At 42.6% G+C, this 20875-nt stretch overlaps 1 protein-coding gene across 1 annotated transcript in view; it reads right to left on the reverse strand.

The window, feature by feature from the left end:
* Positions 1 to 20875, reverse strand: part of PDE11A (phosphodiesterase 11A) — an 899055-nt gene that overhangs the window by 491125 nt on the left and 387055 nt on the right. The window contains exon 5 of the mRNA XM_077448090.1: positions 1774 to 1838. Within this exon, the coding sequence (XP_077304216.1) occupies positions 1774 to 1838 (65 nt within the window). The remainder of the gene's footprint in view (positions 1 to 1773; positions 1839 to 20875) is intronic.

Below are 20875 nucleotides of genomic sequence, written 5' to 3' on the forward strand. Positions count from 1 at the left end.
TACAAATCTTAAGCCATTTAGCAAATTGAAGCAACGGGTAGGACAGGGCTAAACAACAATGTTAGATCAGTGCTTATGCATCCAAACCGGATTTGAAAGGCATCATTATCAGTTATCATTATCAGTTTACACCATACACTTACAGTATATTGATAGATACAAATGATTACACTCACTGTATGATAAAAAAAAATACTGATAATAGTAATATCATTCTGGACTGAACAAGAGGAGAGAATGGAGCATTGCAGGGTGGATGCTGAGCAAGAAGTTGGAGGAGCTTGGTGGTTCAAGAAGGGAGTAGGCGAGCAAAAGATTTAAAGGAGTAGGGATGGCAACTGAACCTATTCATTGTGGCAAGATCATCTCCCACCCTAATGTACATACATTTTCCTTTATATAGGTTTCACATTTATGTAAGGTCTTTTTTGGATAGATTGGGGCACCTCTGAAGATTTGGCACCCTCTCAAGGTTGCAAGTGGGAAAAGGCTCTGACCATGCATTAGAGCTCTAGTGCTGAAGGCAGAACATGGGGAGGAGAGGTGGACATGTCACAAACACAATTAATGTTTTTTGTTTCAACAAATACTACATGAATCTGTGTCTTTTTAATACCTCTCTTAAGTTCACCTTTAAAGTGCACTTAAAGTGTTACTAAACCCAGGATCCTGCATTCACTATATCGGGTCTCCCACAGTACACAGAGCATGGAAATGCAATTATTTTAGTAAATATAAACTGCTAAATACCTTTTTTCATCAGCAGTCTTTTGACTTCTATTAGTGTCTGGGTAAAGCTTGTAGGAGGATTTTTCATTCCCCCTGATTGTCTTATAAGACTGCAGGATCCTTGATCCTCTGTCTGGACAGTGCTGATTGGCCCTGTGCTGATCACATGCACCCTCCCAAGAAAAAAAGAAAAAATAAACTCTCTAGCAATACACACCAAACTGAGCATGTGCAGCTTGTCCCCTAATGCTCTGTTCTATCAAGAAATGGACTGGAGTCAGTGGAAGAAGAGGAGGATCAGAGAGACAGGATCACACAGCCTTTATACACAATGCAAGGATTAACACCTTATGCCCCGTACACACAATCGGAATTTCCGTCAACAAATGTTGGACGCAAACTTGTTGGCGGAAAGTCTGACCATGTGTATGCTCCATTGAACTTTTGTTGTCGGACTTTCCGCCAACAAATGTTGACTAGCAGGTTCTCAAATTTTCCACCAACAAATGTTTGTTGCCGGACTTTCCAATTGTGTGTACACAAGTCCGTCGGACAAAAGTCCACGCATCCTCGGAATCAAGTACAAGCCAGAGATATAACTAGCGTTCATAATGGAGATATCACATACGTCACTACCTTCGTAATTGTTGGCCAACATTTGTGTGACCGTGTGTATGCAAGGCAAGTTGGAGCCAACATCCTTCAAACAAAAATCGATGGTTTTGTTGTCAGAAAGTCCGATCGTGTGTAGGGGGCATTAGGTTCCACAGTGAGTATAACAAGCATGCTTTACCGCATATACATACTGATTTTACTGTTGTGGATTTAGTAACACTTAAAAAAAATTTAACATTTGTATGTGGGCTAATGTAACTCTATTCCTGGGTGTCTGTCTATATGAACAAATGCATTATCAAAGAAGGGATACTTAAGTAAACATAAGGGTAGGAAGACCAGACCACAAAAACCTCCATCACAGCATAGCAACGGCACTGTAATAATGCCCTAATACTGTATTTAATACAGTTTATTATTGGAATTTACCTGCTCTCTGCATCAGCACTGCATTTGGGGGACAGCAGCTCAAAAGATTTGGTAAATTTCACCACCTAGAATAATAAAAAACAGTCACATACTGGTGGCACAATCATTTTCATATAAATTAAACTGTGACATGCATTCAAATATTGTTCCAGTAAATTACTGTTAATCGATGTTACTTTATTATTAATTAAGAAGTGTAATCAATACAGAAAAATCAATATTGTTTAATATGCAGAAAATGATGGCTTTAACTCATTGTGCAGGACTTGTTTACATGGATTTAGCTAGAACAAAGTGTTGTTACTGCTGGCTGTTGTTTGCTAGGCAGAACTAACTCAGAAGAGAAAGAAGCCAAAGGATCAATAGGTAAACCCATTTAATAACCAAATAATGAACTTTTGCTCATTGTATTGCATTTCATTTGACATATTATAGTTGCAGCCAAGTCAAGTTGAAAAGTTTTCAGTTAATCAAATGTGATTGACAAAACCAGCCTACTAAGGAGCTATAATTTTTATTCTGACATTTATCTTCTATACTTTGCTTCTACATTACATTAAATCGATAGATGCCAGCTTGAGAGGATGAAAAGGTAGGCTGCACAGAATCATGAAACAAGAAGATGTGGTGCTTTATATTATGAAAGTCCTGGTAAATTGAGATACATTGGATTATATTGTTTAAAATAGGATTTTTATACTTACCATAAAATGTGCAAATACCACAAACACCCTATTTCCTTTCACATCATTAGGGACTAGGGATGAGCCGAACACCCCCCGGTTCGGTTCGCACCAGAACTTGCGAACGACCCCCGCGTTCGGCACGAACGTTAGAACCCCATTGAAGTCTATGGGACTCGAACGTTCGAATTGGAAAGTGCTAATTTTAACGGCTAATATGCAAGATAGTGTCCTAAAAAGGGTTTGGCGACCTGCCTCCTGCCTCAGGGGACATGGGTCACTGCAAAAAAAAGTTTTAAAAACTACCGTTTTGGCGGGAGCACTGATTTTAATGACGATTAAAGTGAAAAAAAAAAAGTGAAATATTCCTTTAAATATGGTGCCTGGGGGGTGTCTATAGTATGCCTGTGAAGTGCCACGTGTTTCCCGTGTTTAGAACAGTCCCTGCACAAAATGACATTAAACGGAAATAACACCATTTAAAACTGCTTGCGGTTTTAATGTTATATCTGGTTCCTGCAATATGGTTGAAAATCATTCAGAAAAATGGCATGGGTAGCCCTCCCTGCCCATTACCAGCCTATTTGGGTCTTGTACACATATTAAGGGGAACCCCGTACCCATATTAAAAAAAGGAAATGCGTGTGGCCCCCAGGCCCTATATACTCAGAACAGCAGTATACAGGCGGTGCAAACAAGACAGGGACTGTGTAGGTTTGTTGTGTTAAGTTGAATCTGTTTGTCATTTTCAACCGGTACATTTTTAAAGTGTAGCTCCAGTCAAAAAAAATATCTTTAAGCTTTTTGGAAAACATAGGGAAGGGTTATCACCCCTGTATAATTTGTTTTGTCGTCCATCTTTTTTCATCTCACTTGCTGCTGTCTCCTTCCGTTTGCAAGTAGGAGATGTTTGTAAGTTGGATGTTTGAAAGTAGGGGCCTGCCCTATATTATAGCGGTATGTACTGGGTACAGAGCACGCAGACAGCACGCACTATCTCCTAACACTACTGACTGCAAGCTCTATTATTAACCACTTGTTAGCCCAATGTTTGCATAAAGTGAAAGATGAAGTTATGCTGAGTAAATAGATATCAAACATGTCACTCTTCAAAATTGCACATGCCCGTGGAATGGCGCCAAACGTCGCTACTTAAAAATCCCCATAGGCGACGCTTTAAATATTTTTTTACTGGTTACATGTTTTGAGTTGCAGAGGAGGTCTAGGACTAGAATTATTGCTCTCGCTCTAACATTCTCGGCGATACCTCACATGTGTGGCACATGCGAGCACATGGGGACATGGGCGCTTTAATTTTTATTTTATTTTTTTATTGTTCATTTTACTTTATTTATTTTAGTTTGACATTTTTTTTCCCAAAAATATATTTTTGATCACTTTTATTCCTATTACAAGAAATGTAAACATCCCTTGTAATAGGAATATGGGGTGACAGGTCCTCTTTACAGTGAAATCTGGGGGGTCAATATGACCCCACATCTCACCTCTAGGCTGGGAAGCCTGAAATAAAAAATAAAAAAAAGATTCTGGCTTTGATCGTACTGGTGAGTTGGTAGAAGCACCGGAGGGCGGTGAGGGGTGGGGGGCGTCTATGGCTGGGTATTTCAGGGTATCACCGAGTATGGCTGGGTATCTCTGAGTATGGCTGGGTATGGCAATTTATGGCAGGGTATTACAGAGTATTGGCGGGGTATTGGCGGGGTACTACAGAGTAATAGCAGGGTACTGCAGAGTATTGGGGGTACTGCAGAGTAATGGCGGGTACTGCAGAGTATTGGGGGGTACTGCAGAGTAATGGGGGTTACTGCAGAGTAATGGGGGGTACTGCAGAGTAATGGCGGGGTACTGCAGAGTAATGGCAGGGTACTGCAGAGTAATGGCAGGGTACTGCAGAGTAATGGCAGGGTACTGCACTGCAGAGTAATGGCAGGGTACTGCACTGCAGAGTAATGGCGGGGTACTGCAGAGTAATGGCGGGGTACTGCAGAATAATGGCGGGGTACTGCAGAGTAATGGCAGGGTACTGCAGAGTATGCACTGGTATTGCAGAGTATTGGCAGGGAATTGAGGGGTTAAATTCGGTGAGCAGCGATGTGGGCACTGCAGATGCAGCCCACATCGCTGCTGACAGCGATCTCTTTCCCCTCCGCTGTACCGATCGGTACAGAAAGGGGAGGGAGGAACAGGCGTCATAACATGACGCCGGTTTGTTTCCAAGTGATCACTCCGTCATTTGACGGAGCAATCACGTGGTAAACGGCCGCTATGAGCGGCCGTTTACCGTGATGCGCCGGGTCCTATGGACCCGGCGGTCACGGATGCTCTCGAGTGCGCACACCTCGGGGCACGCGAGAGCAGAATTCTGGGAGGCCGTTAATTAACGGCCTCTCTGAGTTAAACAACCGCCCTGAAGCCGTTAATCGGCAATGGGCAGTTGTTAAGTGGTTAAAGCTAGATCACTAGCTATATAGGTGAGGTGAATATAGTGGTGTATACTGCAGTCAGGGCACAGACAACAACCACTACACAGCAGCAAGATAGGAAATCAGCCAAAAACGATTGGTGTGTACTGTGTTGAAGGTACACAGAACACCCACTGCTTCAGATGCAACGTAACACACTACAGGAGGCCGCCTTAAAGGCGGCCTTATATAGTGTGGGGCGTGCACTACACAGCCTGAGCTATGATTGGCCACAGGCAGGATGCCTGTGGCCAACCATTGCTCTCCTCGCTGCTGGCCCTGCGATTGGCCAAGCATGCGGGGTCACAGTGCATGCTTGGCCAATCGTGAGACAGCAATGCATTGCGCCATCGCAGTGCATTGTGGGCCACACAAATTTTGCCGCGAACGGCCCAAACGTTCGGAATTCGGCGAACGCCCGAACGACCGATGTTCGAGTCGAACATGCGTTCGACTCGAACACGAAGCTCATCCCTATTAGGGACAAAGGATTCAAAAACAACTGGGACATCCAAAGCAGGCCCACATAAAAAAATAACAAAACTGGGGGCAACCTACAGCTCAAAGTGCTGCCTGAAAGACCATATACCTAAAACAGGTAAACCCTGAAAATCTGTAAAACAATTGCCTGATGCTGAAAAGCCCAAGAGGCACTCACAGACCTAGTGGAATGAGCTTTAACAGGAATGGTATGAACCTGATCCTTAAAGTGGAAGTAAAGCCATCGATTTAAACAGTTTTAAAAAAATGGCATGCCGGGAATGCTAACTGCACATTGGCTGTGCTCTCAACCAAACTGTTAAACCACCCAATGGCTGGTGTCATAACGGATCACATGTGCAGCACCGTGGCAGCTGAAGATTAAACAGAGGCAAAGATGGCAGCTTCCGTGGATGAAAACGATAGGGGAGTTTATGGGGAGAGTTGCTGTCGCGCTATTAATAGCGCGACACCAACTATCCCCATAAAATTCTTCCTATTGGACAAGGTTTGGTCCATATCGGTGTATGCAGCTATTCAACTAAATAGTTTTCACTAGGAGCAGCACAGGAATAACCATTTGCCCCGATAGAGGAGTTTACTTCCACTTTAAGGCTGGGTTCACACTATTGTCAATTGCCAATTCACATGTCAGGAGATTGTGACCGGCTCTCTATAGAGCCGGTTCACACATCTCCGGAGGGGCTCCGGGGCGAATTGCACAGGAGTCCTGTTCGTCTTCTCGTCCGTTTCAGGTCTGAATTCAGCCCAAAATTCAGGTTGACATCGGACCTGAGACAGTAAACAGGTACTCACCGGACCCCTGCTGTAAGCCACTGTTGCGGTGTGAATCCAACCTAAAGCACCGTTCACACTAGTGTGATTTCTTATTTGTTTGCTGCCATGCTGCAATGCACAGCTAATCAGATTTACATTATTTTCTATAGTGTTCTTTCACATCAATGCAACATGGTGTTGTGCAATTTTTGAAAAGGTGCAGGTGTTTTTTTTTTCGTGAAGCACAATATTGAAGTCTATGGACCAACAATGCGTTGGCCCATAGACTTCAATGAAAGCACATTAAAAGCAAACAAAAAAGGCATGTACATGCTTTTTTGATGCGTTTTAGGCAGGGCTTTGTGTTTACCAACCAGTTTCCTCCGACTAAACATAAGCGCTTGAAGCATAAAAAAAACAAACATACAAATAAAAACATGCACTAAAAAATGCAGGATTATGCAGCAGCACTAGTGTCAACTTGAATGATGATCTGTCTGAGCCACTAATACATGATGGCACAAGAATTTGGTTCTCCATTACGGAAACCATCAGGAATAACAAAAAGAGAGTCAATCTTTCTAACTGTAGCAGTGGCTGTGTAAACATACACAGCACTGAATTCATTTAGACAGTGATGAGGGATTTTTGATGAGGTATTTCAGGACAGACGCAGATTTGGAAGAAAAATATCCTGCATAATCACTGATAGGAGACATGCATTAGATAAAACAAGAGATGTCAACTAACCCACATGCAAGAGTGTGGGGATATCCTTTAACCACTTGCCGCCCGCCCTATAACAAATTGACGGTGGCAAAGTGGTTGTATAATCCTGATCGGACGTCATATGACGTGATCAGGATTATGAGCTGCTGCGCGCCCCCGGGGGCGCGCATCGCGGCGATCGTTGTTGCGGGGTGTCAGTCTGACACCCGGCAACTACGATCTCGGTAAAGAGTCTCCGACGGAGACTCTTTACCACGTGATCAGCCATGTCCAATCACGGCTGATCACAGTGTAAATAGGAAAAGCCGGTGATCGGCTTTTCCTCACTCGCGTCTGTCAGACGCAAGTAGAGGAGAGCCGATCGGCTGCTCCTCTGACAGGGGGGGTCTGTGCTGATCGATTATCAGCGCAGCCCCCCCCCGAGGATGCCCACACTGGACCACCAGGGACGCCACCAGACCACCAGGGATGCCCAGGACAAGGTATGCCACCCTAGACCACCAGGAATTCCAGTCAGTGCCACAATGGATGCCAATCAGTGCCCATAATGGATGTCAATCAGTGCCCACAATGGGCATCACTGATTGGCATGCATTATTGTTTGGCACTGATTGGCATCCATTAGTACAATATATTATAATACAATGCCGCCTATCAGTTCCTATCAGTGCCCATCCATGCCACCTATCAGTGCCCATCCATGCCCACCTGTGCCGCCTACCCATGCCCATCTGTGCCACCTACCCATGCCCACCTGTGCCGCCTACCCATGCCCACCTGTGCCGACTAACCCATGCCCACCTGTGCCGACTAACCCATGCCCATCCATGCCAATCCGTGCCAGCTATCAGTGCCAATTTGTGCCACCTATCAGTGCCCATCCGTGTCGCCCATCAGTGCCACCCATCAGTGCTGCCTATCAGTGCCACATATCGGTGTCCATCAATGCCACCTCATCAGGGCCACTTCATTGGTGCCACCTCATCGGTGCCCATCAGTGCCGCCTTATCATTGCCCATCAGTGTAACCCCATCAGTGCCCATCAGTGAAGGAGAAAACTTACTTATTTGCAAAGTTTTGAAACTGAAACAAAAAAAACATTTTTTTTTCAAAATTTTCGGTATTTTTTTATTTGTTTAGCAAAAAATAAAAACCGCAGAGGTGATCAAATACCACCAAAAGAAAGCTCTATTTGTGGGAAAAAAAATTATAAAAATTTCATTTGGGTACAGTGTAGCATGACCGCGCAATTGTCATTCAAAGTGCGACAGCACTGAAAGCTCAAAATTGGTCTGGGCAGGAAGGTGTTTAAGTGCCTGGTATTGAAGTGGTTAACCTCCCTGGCGGTATGATTATGTCAGATTCTTGTGTCTGAAAGCGGTACAACTGTTTGCATAGAAATTTGGCGTTTTATATTTTAGGCCTGTAATTCTTAGCAATAACACACTTAAATCTGTCCAAACAAGAGTCTAGTAGATATCCCGGGTATGATAAAGTTTGAAACACAAAATCATAAATTATGATATAATAAATAACTATAAATAATTATAAAAAAGAATAATAAAATAATAATAATAACAAAAAAAAAATTCCCCACTATTCACTATCGCTCAATTATGCAAGGGGTTCTAATTTATTATCGCTGTTTTCTAGCGGACACTTTTTGGTTGCTATAGACAATCTCAAATTTCCAGGCAGAAAGAACAGCATATATAATATAAAACTGCATGCAGGGCATTGGAGAAACCACTAGGGACAAAAGGGATGTGAAATAATTTCATACAGTAATGTAATCTGTAAGATTCAATTCTTTTAATTTGCCGCTGGCCCCGTGCATTGCGACACTCGCAGGGAACGGAGCCTGGCACCCAGGACATCGGGATGAAGGACACAGCCTGCAGACACAGCAGGGGAACATCATAGAATCCTGGGGACAAGGTAAGTATACTGCACCAGGATCCCGAGATACAATCCCGATTGTAGCACGGGGTTACTGCTAATGGTACTGAAATTTAACCCGAGCCACACTCGGGAACACCACCAGGGAGGTTAACATAAGTTTAGACTATTCCGCTAAGACATAGAAGATTCATATGATAGCCATGGCAGGCTGCAAATGTAGGGTGTGCTAGAGAAAACAAGGATTTGGAAAGAGATTCCAAATGTTTCTCTTGGGGGCCCATAAATATGGCGTTCTCAACAGGAAAGGGAAGTACTTACTTTATGGCAGAACAACCCCAGATCAACAGTGGGTCAGTTTCCTAATGTTTATCAATTAGTCCATTGGCCCCCAAGGCTGTCAATTAAAGTCAGTTAGCCAATCAGGGGAGAGAGGGGGCAGGGCTGAACGCCAGCTCTGTGTCTGAATGGACACACGGAGCTGCAGCTCGGCTTGGGTGCCCCCATAGCAAGCTGTTTGCTGTGGGGGTCAGAAGCAGTGAAGAGGAACCAGAGAAGAGGAGGATCCAGGCTGCCCTGTGTGAAACCACTGCAACAGAGCAGGTAAGTATGACATGTTTGTTTTTTTTTGTTTTTTTGTTTGTTTTTTAAATTAGACTTTACAATCACTTTAAACACTGCATTTTAACAGGAACAGCCAGTGCTTTCTTCAACCACTTGAAGATCACACAGTTATATCCCCCTTCCAGTCCCGACCATTTTTCAGTTTTCAGCACTGTCACACTTTCAATGACACTTAGTCATGCAACACTGTGTCCAATTTTTTTTTAGAAAGATAGGGCTTTCTTTTGGTGGTAGTTAATCACCACTGTTTTTTTTTTTTTTTTTTACTATATAAAGGACAAGAAGACTAAATATTTAGCAAAAAAGCATTTTTCTTTGTCTTAGTCTCTGTTATAAAACATTGCAAATAAGTTATCGTTCTTCATAAATGAAAGTCAAGCTATATTCTGCTATATTACTTATTGAAAGACTTTGCTAATTTTCCGACTATTTCTTAAAATCAAGTTTGAAAATTATATGCTTTAAACAACACCCCGCCTGCAGAAATGGTGACTATTTGTCAGGCTGACTGCTATACGAGACAACATTCAGAAGTGGGACACTCCCTCTTTTGTGGTCCGGCACAGCCACCATACTAAAAAAGAACATTCTGCCTAGGTAGTTATACATTATGCAAACTATACCCATTAATTTACCCCTCCACTTTTTTCTCTTACAAGCGACGTGTACGAAATACCTCTTGCATAATAAACACCCTTGCATCAAATACACACAACTGATCATTCCTAAACTCAAGAGGTTGTATAGGCTTACACAGCTTTTGCAACTATCAAAAAACTTGCCTTCTTACTAGAATAGTGGATCGGAATGTCCATACACATACAAAACAGTGGGCTGGGCTAGAAGACTTTTTATCCTACGCCCCTTGCCTCTGCTCCCCCTAGATGACCCCTAAATATGTTCCGTCTGCTGCTACAGATCACCCTCTTATAGGCCCCACTATAGTGTATTCAAGAAATCTGCAGAAAGACACCACTCTCCTCTGCGCCAGTTCCTCTGACACCTTTCCACCTTAACCCCCGACTTCCCCCTGGGGATGTCCAGATGGTTCCTAGTTGGTACCTGGCCACAAGAGCAGGTCCTGACCAAGCACTTCTTCCAAAGAGGGAACCTCTTGAGTCAGGAAGATCCGGCTTCCCAAATGATAGACTAAGAGTTGACCAGTCCTGATGTACTGACTGCCTCATTAGGGTCTCATTTCTTGAGACCCTAAAATGATAGGACAGTACAAATACCACAAAAATTACCCCTTTTGTAAAATAGACAGTCCAATGTAAGAGGCATGGTGAGTTTTTTGAAGTTATCATTTTTGTTAAATTTTTTGGGAAAATTAAGAGATTAAGTAAAATGTGTTTTTCTTTTTCACAAAGATGTAATTTCAAGTTATTTCTCAAACACAGCATAGGCATACTAACAATTACATCCAACACATGATACTCCTCCTGAGTACGGGTATACCACATGTGTGAGATCCTTTCACAGCCCATGTACATAGAGGGGACTAAAATCTAAAGAGCAATTTCAGGTTTTTTAGGGGCATATTGTATATATATATATATATATATATATATATATATATATATATATATATATATATATATATATATATATATATATATATATATATATATACACACACACACATGTACTGTGTATATACTGTATATACACTATATATACAGTATAGGGGAAAGCATTTACAGCCTCTATTTAAAGGATCAGTAAAGGAGCACTTGGCCCATAATCTCCAGAATAACTGCAAATAACTTCTCTCTGGATAAGGTCAAGGATTATGCCATATTTGGTGGAACAAGGAATTTATGAGCTCAATCAGAGGACCACCATCTTGGCTGTCAGTATCCGGTCCATGAGGAAAGGCAGTGAAGGTGGTCCTAAAATTGTTAGCAGATGCACTGGAGAGACCTTACGCAGAGGGATTTCTCCTCTTGTGTTTGAGACCCAACATCTTGCACTTTTGTAAATATAAGTGTAAGGATTAAGGGGTGTCTAAACAAAATGGTTGACAGTATGTCTTACTAAATACATGTCTTTCTCTATACTTCTCAGTAAAATAAGGACTCGTCATCTTTAGTCACGTACTCATCAAGAAGAGGCCGCATCAGCCCTAAAAAGCAGTCTACGCCCAGAAGATTGTCTTATCAGCTGATAACACCCGGAGAATTGTCTTTTCTTTGCAAAAATGTTGTTTTTTTACACTGCTGATGTTTGCTCTTTTCTGTCTATAAAAGAGAAGTAATAAAGAGCTCAGAGTCAGAGAGAGTCAGAGTTAAACACGGACTTCTGAGCAGAAATACTGAATACCTCCGTGTCTCTTTGCTTAGATAAGAACTCTAACTAACAATTGGGAAACGGTAACATAACCTGACAAATAGGTGACTTGTTGAGGTCACACCTAACATTTCTGGCGCCGCGAACAAGGGACCTGCAGAAAGAAACTACAAGAGGCGAACGAACATAAGGACGGAACAAAAAGGCCGGGCACATCAAGAACCACAGACAAATCCTGCGCAGGTAAGAAAAGCTTTATTTTCTTATAAACTCTGTGCTTCTTAGATCTGTGCCCACCTGATCTGTCTGAATTGTTCTTCAGGTAAACACCAACCTCTGTAGTAAGCGGGTCTTGAACTTAATATTTTGGCTTATGTTACCGTTGTTTCTTGTCTGTCTACTTGTCATCTGTCTGTTGTGACTGAGATAAGCCCTGTTTGTATGGTGTGAATTGAAACATATATCATCCCAATGGGTAACGGAATGCGCCCTTAACTCGTAAGAGTACTTTGGGGGTCCGACACTTAAGTTTGATATACGCTTTTTGATTCATGAGCCTAAAAACGGGTTGAAAGTATAAGTCCTGACTGCCTCAATAAAGCAGGAATAAGAAACGAATGCTGAGAGATTCCATGGTAATGGGAAGGAAAAAAGGTCTCCACAAAGTCCCGGAGATCTAGTCATATGTGTTTGGCCACCAAAAGGGAATGCTTGTATATGTTGTAGCTGTCAGTCTGGTCATAATATTTGTCAGTTGGCTAGCATATAAAGTAATTCGATCTCATCCAGGAGAGGTTTTTAATATTTTGGCACCCTAGGAGGAGAAGGCAACGAGACACTTAGTAAGTGATCCAAACGCCACCTAGGCAGGACTGTCAAAATGGGCCAGACACATGGTAAACCCCAGGAGGAATCTCAGAAATGTTATGCTGTTAAAGACATAATTACAATGTTGTATGGGAAGGATAAGGCACAGGGCACAAATAGGGTTCTCAAGAAATTGGGGATGGATGGAGAAAATGGATTAAGTGTAGAAGGTTGGGAAGAAATAAAGAAAGACAGACAGGGAGAGATATTGAAAAACGGATGGGTATCACAAATACAATGTTTAATTAAGGTTTCCAACAGGGCTGAAGAGGAGGGATGGGAGTATTGTCAGGAAAAGGGTGGATGGGATATGAAGGTCCGACACAAAAGTCTTCCTTCTGCTCCCGGCGATAGGGTAAATACGGGAGATACTCCACCTCCTTATAACACCACCACACCAGGTAATGAAAGACCAAAACTTTATCCTTCCTTAAGAGGAAGAGGATGGGTATGCCGAGTATGCGGTACCCAGAACCCAGACTGGGCACAGGAATGTGTGCATTGCGGCGCTCAAAGACCAGAGCCCGTAGCTCCAGTCCATAGTCGGACTAGGGTAATACAAGTAAATAATCCAAATGCGGGTCAAGCAGGACAGCCACCTACAGTGACCCGACAAGTCGTTCTGAGGACATGGACACCTTGGTCGGCTGACACTCTTATGGCATTAATACAGAATGCTCCTGATCCCGTAGCAAAACCTGCCGCATTCTGTAGATTCGTGACACAATTACTAGACACACATGAAGCAACTTGGCAAGATGGGGAAGATTTGTGTAGACATAAAATGACACTAACGATGTTTAATCAATTTATGAATGAAATTGCTCCACATAGACCACAAGGGGATCCAGCGGCAGATCCACCAGGAATACACCCCCGTCATATAGACTCTAGACCCCTGTTTATTGCTCAGTTACGAGAATTTTGCCAAGGGAAACAGCAGGAAAGGGGTTCGACAGCGCCCATAAAACAGGCCCCAGGTCAGACTGTTACAGAATTTTACCTCAACATGGAAAGCATGATGGCTGACGAAGGTCTAGATTTAGCCTTACCCGTCACCATTAGGGCTTTCAATCGACAGTTTATGGAAGGACTAGTACCCCAAATAGGTGACAAACTGAAGGCATGTACTCCCGAATGGAGAGCCATACGGGACAGAGGAACATTGTTGCAGAAAGCACAAGGCATAGAGGCTGATTTAGCAGAAACTAAACCCAGAAGGACACCGGGAGTTAACACTGTTGCCCGGGTCAATGAAGGAGGGAATTCCTCCCGTAAACCTCTTACCTGTTATTACTGCAACAAGGTGGGACATATAAAAAGAGACTGTAGGAAAAGGATAAAAGACGAACAGGAAGGAAACACGGACAGAGACACGAGGGACTACAGACAGAGGCGTACCAATGATAGGGACGATCCGACCGCATGACTTGCCCCAGTCCTAGCTGAATCAGAGAACAAAATGCTCCACATGTTGATGAAGGTGGAAGGTAAACATATTCCTTGTTTGGTTGACACAGGAGCGTCACGCAGTCTGTTGTCTGATTCAGTAGTCCCTCCACACATGACGTCCCGTGACACCATACCCATAAGTGGTTATGACGGTCTTTTGTCCGATGCCCCACTGACTGACTAAACCTTTAAAAGTAAAAATAGGGAATGGCTACCGCCTGACACTTGTGTATTGTTGCAATATGTAGATGACCTATTGTTATGTTGTCCGGATAACGATACTTGTTTAAAAGCCACTCTATCATTGTTACAATTCCTGGCTGAAAAAGGGTGCAAGGTGAATAGAACTAAGTTACAGGTATGTCAGAAAAAGGTTGTCTTTTTGGGCCACTGTATATCCCAGGGTACTCGACACCTCACTGAAGACCGAGTCCAGGCCATAAGACAAATGAATATCCCACGCAACTTTAAGCAACTTCGTATGTTTCTGGGAATGGTATCATATTGTAGACAATGGATACCACATGCCAGTTCTCTGATGCAGCCATTATATGATTGCTTGAAAATAGTACCCTATGTACTCACAGAAGCAGGTCATGAATCTTTTAGCACCTTAAAAAGGTTACTAATTTCGGCACCTGCGATCGGGATCCCTGATTATACCAAAACATTTCATTTGTACATTGCTGAAATCACGGGACACGCAACAGGGGTGTTGACACAACAACACATCAAACAAAGGCCGGTAGCATACTTCTCGGCGGCTCTCGATCCTGTCTCTAGAGGATCACCGTCCTGTGTACGAGCAGTTGCAGCAGTGTCAATTATCATTGACAAATCCTCAGAAATTGTCTTAGACAATCCTGTAGTGGTACATACCACACATGACATACACGCCATCTTGTCACAGGTCCAGCCAAAACACATATCAATGGCAAGGCAGCTGCGTCTACAATGCACTTTGCTCCTACCCCCCAATGTTACCTTTCAGCGATGCACTTCTTTTAACTTAGCACAGCTTTTACCATTACAGACAGATTTGACAGGGGGGAGTAATGATGATAATGGTGTAGATACAGCACAAGATACTCAGGATTCTGACACACTTTCATTTCATGACATAACATCTGATGAACACGATTGTTTCCAACTTATGGAACAAGAAACCACGGGGTTCCCACATGTCACAGACATACCCATTGCAAATGCAGAACACACACTGTACATAGATGGTAGTAGATTTGCCGATGACAAAGGTAAATATCACACAGGTTATGCTGTGGTAACGGACACACAGGTAATTGAGGCAAAGTCACTACCAGCACACATGTCGGCACAAGAAGCGGAACTAACCGCTCTAGAGAAAGCCCTAGAACACTTGGAGGGACAAGAAGGGAACATTTACACTGATTCCGCATACGCCTACGGTGTGGCACATGATTATGGCCACATATGGAAAGCTAGAGGTTACCTTACAGCAGCAGGCACACCTGTTAAACATGGTGAAGGAATCAAAAGAGTCCTGAACAATCTTCAAAAGGTTAAAAGAGTAGCCATCATGAAGATAGCGGCACACACGAGCGCAAAAACAACTGAGGCAAAAGGAAACGCATTTGCAGATTTAACTGCAAAGAAGGCAGCTCTAGGGGAAGTAAGCCCTGAGACCTTAGCCACGGTACAGGTGAGTATGCCCGAAACCACATGGCAGCAGCTAATCGAACTACAGGAACAAGCAGGGGCTATTGAGAAGGACCGTTGGGTTAAGGAGGGAGCTGCACCAGGCCTTGACAATGTATGGAGAGAAGGAGACAAAATATGTCTACCCGCTTCTCTATACCCCGCAATGGCAGCGGCTGTCCACTTACCCACTCATGTCAGCTCCAATTCTATGTATAGGATTGTAAGCCAAGGATGGCTAGCCCCTGGATTCAGTAGTACTGCAAGGAACTACTGTGCTGCATGCCAAATCTGTCTGATTAATAACCCAGGACAGAGAGTGAAAACCCCACGTAAACATCAGGTCCGGGCCCAATATCCCTTTCAGAGACTGCAGATTGACTACATACAAATGCCTAAGAGCGGCCCCTTTGAATTTGTTCTCGTGTGCATCTGCCTATTTTCAGGCTGGCCGAAAGTTATCTTGTGAAATCAGCTACGGCAAAAGCCACCACCAAGAAACTGATTACTGAGCTGATACCTAGGTTTGGTCTCCCAGAAACAATAGAATCAGATAGGGGGACACATTTCACGGGAGAAATAATGCAAAATGTGATGGCAATGTTAGGGGTTCAACAAAGTTTTCATACTCCTTACCACCCACAGAGTTCAGGATCAGTAGAAAGAGTAAATGGTACAATCAAGCTGAAAATACAAAAGGCCATGCAGGAGTTGAACAAACCATGGCCTGAGTGCCTACCCTTAGCTTTGTTCTCTATTAGGTACACCCCAACAGGAAAAACAGGGTTATCCCCATATGAAATACTGTTTGGAAGTGCACCTAGATTAGGTTTATATTTTCCTCAAAGTATGCAATTACAATGTGATAGTTTAACTACGTATGTAATACAGTTGCAACAACGTCTGACTAAAATCCACAAGAGTGTGTATTCTTCTCTTCCAGACCCTAATTCTGTCACAGGTACTCACGATCTACAACCAGGAGACTATGTGTATGTAAAGAAACATACCAGGAAGACACTGGAACCAAGGTTTGAAGGTCCTTTCCAGGTGCTATTGATTACAGCAACCTCAGTGAAATTGGAAGGGAAACCTACCTGGATCCATGCTTCTCACTGTAAAAAGGAGCCAGTTGGCAAATGACAACATGTATCTTTTTATTGTTTCAGTAATCCTGGCTAATAGTTTGGTTACCTCACAGAATAAAATACACAAGGATGAAGGATTTTCTAAAAAAATTTTATTACTGAAGTTTAAATATGCTTATGCCCAGAAGTCAGGATATGAGAAATGTTGGATTTGTAGCAAATTACACCCCAGCACAGCAAGTATACCACTGATGGCAGTTCCTATAAACTATACTGATCTTGCTAACAGTAGCATTAACATAATTAGAACAAATACCAGCGAGACAGTAATGTTTAAGTCAAATGGCCTCGCCTTTTCCCCTGATTGGTGTTTCAACCTAGGGAAAACAACGGGAGGAAATGGAGAATGCCAAGACAGCAAATTTAACTTGTCCATTTTCATACCAAAAGCTACTCCTGGGAAAAACACGGTCTTCTACCCTAGTATAACCCACACACACCAATCGTTAGCTGAGTTCCTCGGTAATATTTCAGACAACAACACCAGGTGGTTAGTGAGTAACCTATCTCTTTATGGATACACCTCCCTTTATAGAAATAATATCGGTAATAGATCAGTAGCACTGGGAAATAATATATATATCTGTTGTGAGGATAAATGTTGTACTTGGATACATAACACCAGCATTGAGGTACCTGACTATTATGACATCATTGCACAACACCGTACGGAAGTAAAGAATTTACAAGAGAAGGCCCGAAATATTGGTCGCGACTGGGATCCGTTTGGTGGAACTTTTAGTTTCTCAGGGTTATTCTCTTGGGTTAAGAAGGCAGCAATGACGATTATAGTGGTGCTCTTATTCGTATTTTTCTTTTATGCATGCTTTAAACTGCTCATGTGCTTTTGCAAGAAAGCCAAGGTAAATGATGCGGAAAAGATGGAACTTTTGTGAAGATAGGTAGATTTAGATCCTTGACATCACCCATCTTGCAGAAAAGCCACTCTTCCTGAATTTTAGATGTTGGTACTGTCCAGGGGGATGGGTGTATACCCCTCTGACAACTCGCGGTCAGGGAGAGTACTCTGGATATAGGCCGACTAGAACTTGTTCAGGTGGACCCAGGGCAAGAGGGAGGGGTGATGTCAAAGGGGGAAATGTAAGGATTAAGGGGTGTCTAAACAAAATGGTTGACAGTATGTCTTACTAAATACATGTCTTTCTCTATACTTCTCAGTAAAATAAGGACTCGTCATCTTTAGTCACGTACTCATCAAGAAGAGGCCGCATCAGCCCTAAAAAGCAGTCTACGCCCAGAAGATTGTCTTATCAGCTGATAACACCCGGAGAATTGTCTTTTCTTTGCAAAAATGTTGTTTTTTTACACTGCTGATGTTTGCTCTTTTCTGTCTATAAAAGAGAAGTAATAAAGAGCTCAGAGTCAGAGAGAGTCAGAGTTAAACACGGACTTCTGAGCAGAAATACTGAATACCTCCGTGTCTCTTTGCTTAGATAAGAACTCTAACTAACAATTGGGAAACGGTAACATAACCTGACAAATAGGTGACTTGTTGAGGTCACACCTAACATAAGCAATGGTGGGAAAATGCTACCTCATGCTGAAACACAGCATAGTTTGCATATGTGATGCTCCAGTCAGTGATATAGCACATAATTTCTCAGCGCATTAACCCTTTCTGTTGAGACCAGTGGAAAAAAGTGCTGAGAAAGGGCTGATACAAATGCCCAATGGTTTTACTAAATATAGTATATTCTGATGCCTGTCTCGAGTGGATTACTCTTTGCCCACGTACACACGGTCGGAGATTTTGCCAACCAAATTTAGTCCGACGGATTGTGTCCAAAACTGTTGCATACACACGGTTGGGCCAAGTTGGCGAAAAATCCGATCTTTCAGAACGTGATGACGTAATTTCGTTACGATGGGACTACATTCAGGCTAGTAGCCAATAGCTTTGATGTAGGAATTTGATCTGAGCATGCGTGGCACTTGGTCCGATGAAAATGCTCTACACATGATCGGATTAGGTCCGTCCGGCCCAGATGGTCGGGAAATATTTCCAACATGTTGGAAAATTGGGTCGGACGGAGATTCGGAAAGAATCAGTCCGATGCATACCACACACATTCGGATTATCTGACGACACGCTCCGATAAGACTCATTCCGACAGATTCTCCGACCGTGTGTACAAGGGCTTAAATGAGTCTTCAGGGATTGGCTCAGACGAGAGGCTGAGCCATGGCTCTGGACATGGAAAGTGCTCTGAGACTAACTGATACATAAATCTCTACACAGTCCAATGCCCTAAGGTCACATTCCACTCAGGCCTCACAATCTTTTGTCCACTGGGGTCAGGGGACAACTGTCAAAACTATTGCTGAATAATACAATGACTTGGATGGATGCATAGAAAGACCAGCTTGATCAGTGTATAGAACTGTAGATGAAGTCTTGATTAAAAAAAAAAATAATAATCTTGAAAAAAAAAAAATGTCTGGTAAAACACTTAATCTTTCCTCAGTAGAGAATAGACGTACATCTTCCTAGGAGCTTAGTAGAAAACTGAGACATGCTGAAATTGGGAAGGGTTATTTATGGTTGGTCATTAATATTCTTTGCTAATGTCCAATGTCTCCTGTAGGAAGCAGCATAACCCAACTGTATCTGAATCCTGAGTCCCTTAATGAGAGAAAAAGAAAAATGACATCATTCAACAACCAAAGCATGGGACTGTGTTTATCATTCTGTCAGGTGGGCGGTGGGGGATGTCCTTGGGAGCTATTCATACAAACAAGGTCTGCAAAGTTAATGCAGACCAACGTTACAGCCTGTGAGTGTGCATAATTAGCTAGTGCTCAATGTTCAGCCCATCAAGCACTTTGGACAACAGAAATATGGGGTACCTGATTATTATTATTTATTTTTTTTAACAACAAAGGATCATTCTATGCTAATATTCAAACTGGGAATGTCCATTCTTCCTGCAGTCCCTTTGTATTTCTGCAGGCCAAACAGAGCAAAATGTTTAGTATATGAAGCGTTATTTGGTGATTTTGTTTAGATCTGTTCTTTATCACATTTGTAGAAGTGACTTTGTATGTTCACTTTTAGATTAGCAAGTAAGTTAAGTTGTAATTTACATAAACCACCCTGATATGCCAAAGAAAAATTCCACTATTTCTTAATTTCCCAGGCACATGTTTGGATGCTCACCTTATCTTAGCGTCACATTATTCTAAGCCCTTCACACGGTCTGAGAATCCGTCGGAATGTGTCCTATCGGACCGTGTCGTCGGATAATCCGACTGTGTGTGGTATGCATCGGACTGATTCCGTCGGAATATCCGTCGGACCCAATTTTCCAACATGTTGGAAATATTTCCCGACCAACTGGGCCGGTCGGACATACTCCGATCATGTGTAGAGAATTTTGATCGGACCAAGTGCCTCGCATGCTCAGATCAAATTCCTACATCAAAGCTATTGGCTACTAGCCTGAATGTAGTCCCATCGTAACGAAATTACGTCATCACGTTCTGAAAGATCGGATTTTTCGCCAACTTTGTCCGACCGTGTGTATGCAACAGTTTCGGACAAAATCCGACGGACAAAATCCGACGGGCAAAATCCGACGGATTTGGTTGTGGAAATCTCCGACCGTGTGTACAGGGGCTAAGAGAACATTCATTTTGCAAAGTGATTATTCTCTACTCCTTTAGTAAATTAAGCCCCATATATTACTGAACTTGTCAATAATGTAAAATGAAAAATCAGTTTTAGTGAAGATGCCTAAAATACTTGCACCATAAAATAATAAAATAAATAAAATAACAGAGGCAGACTTTACTACTTCATGAAACACTGCATATCCCCTTTGGATGCTGCAGGTTTAAAATGATGCACATAATTTCACCACACAAATCTGTTGCTTAATATGGATTTAAACATTTAAGCAACTGTGTCTGATCCAGAGTAAAATTGCAATGGTTTATTAATAAATGCCAGTATATAATGCATCGGTGCACAGTA

This window comes from Lithobates pipiens, unplaced genomic scaffold, assembly GCF_037356315.1.
Source record: "Lithobates pipiens isolate NorthernLeopardFrog02 unplaced genomic scaffold, aLitPip1_a1.2 Scaffold_22, whole genome shotgun sequence".
Classification (NCBI taxonomy): domain Eukaryota; kingdom Metazoa; phylum Chordata; class Amphibia; order Anura; family Ranidae; genus Lithobates; species Lithobates pipiens.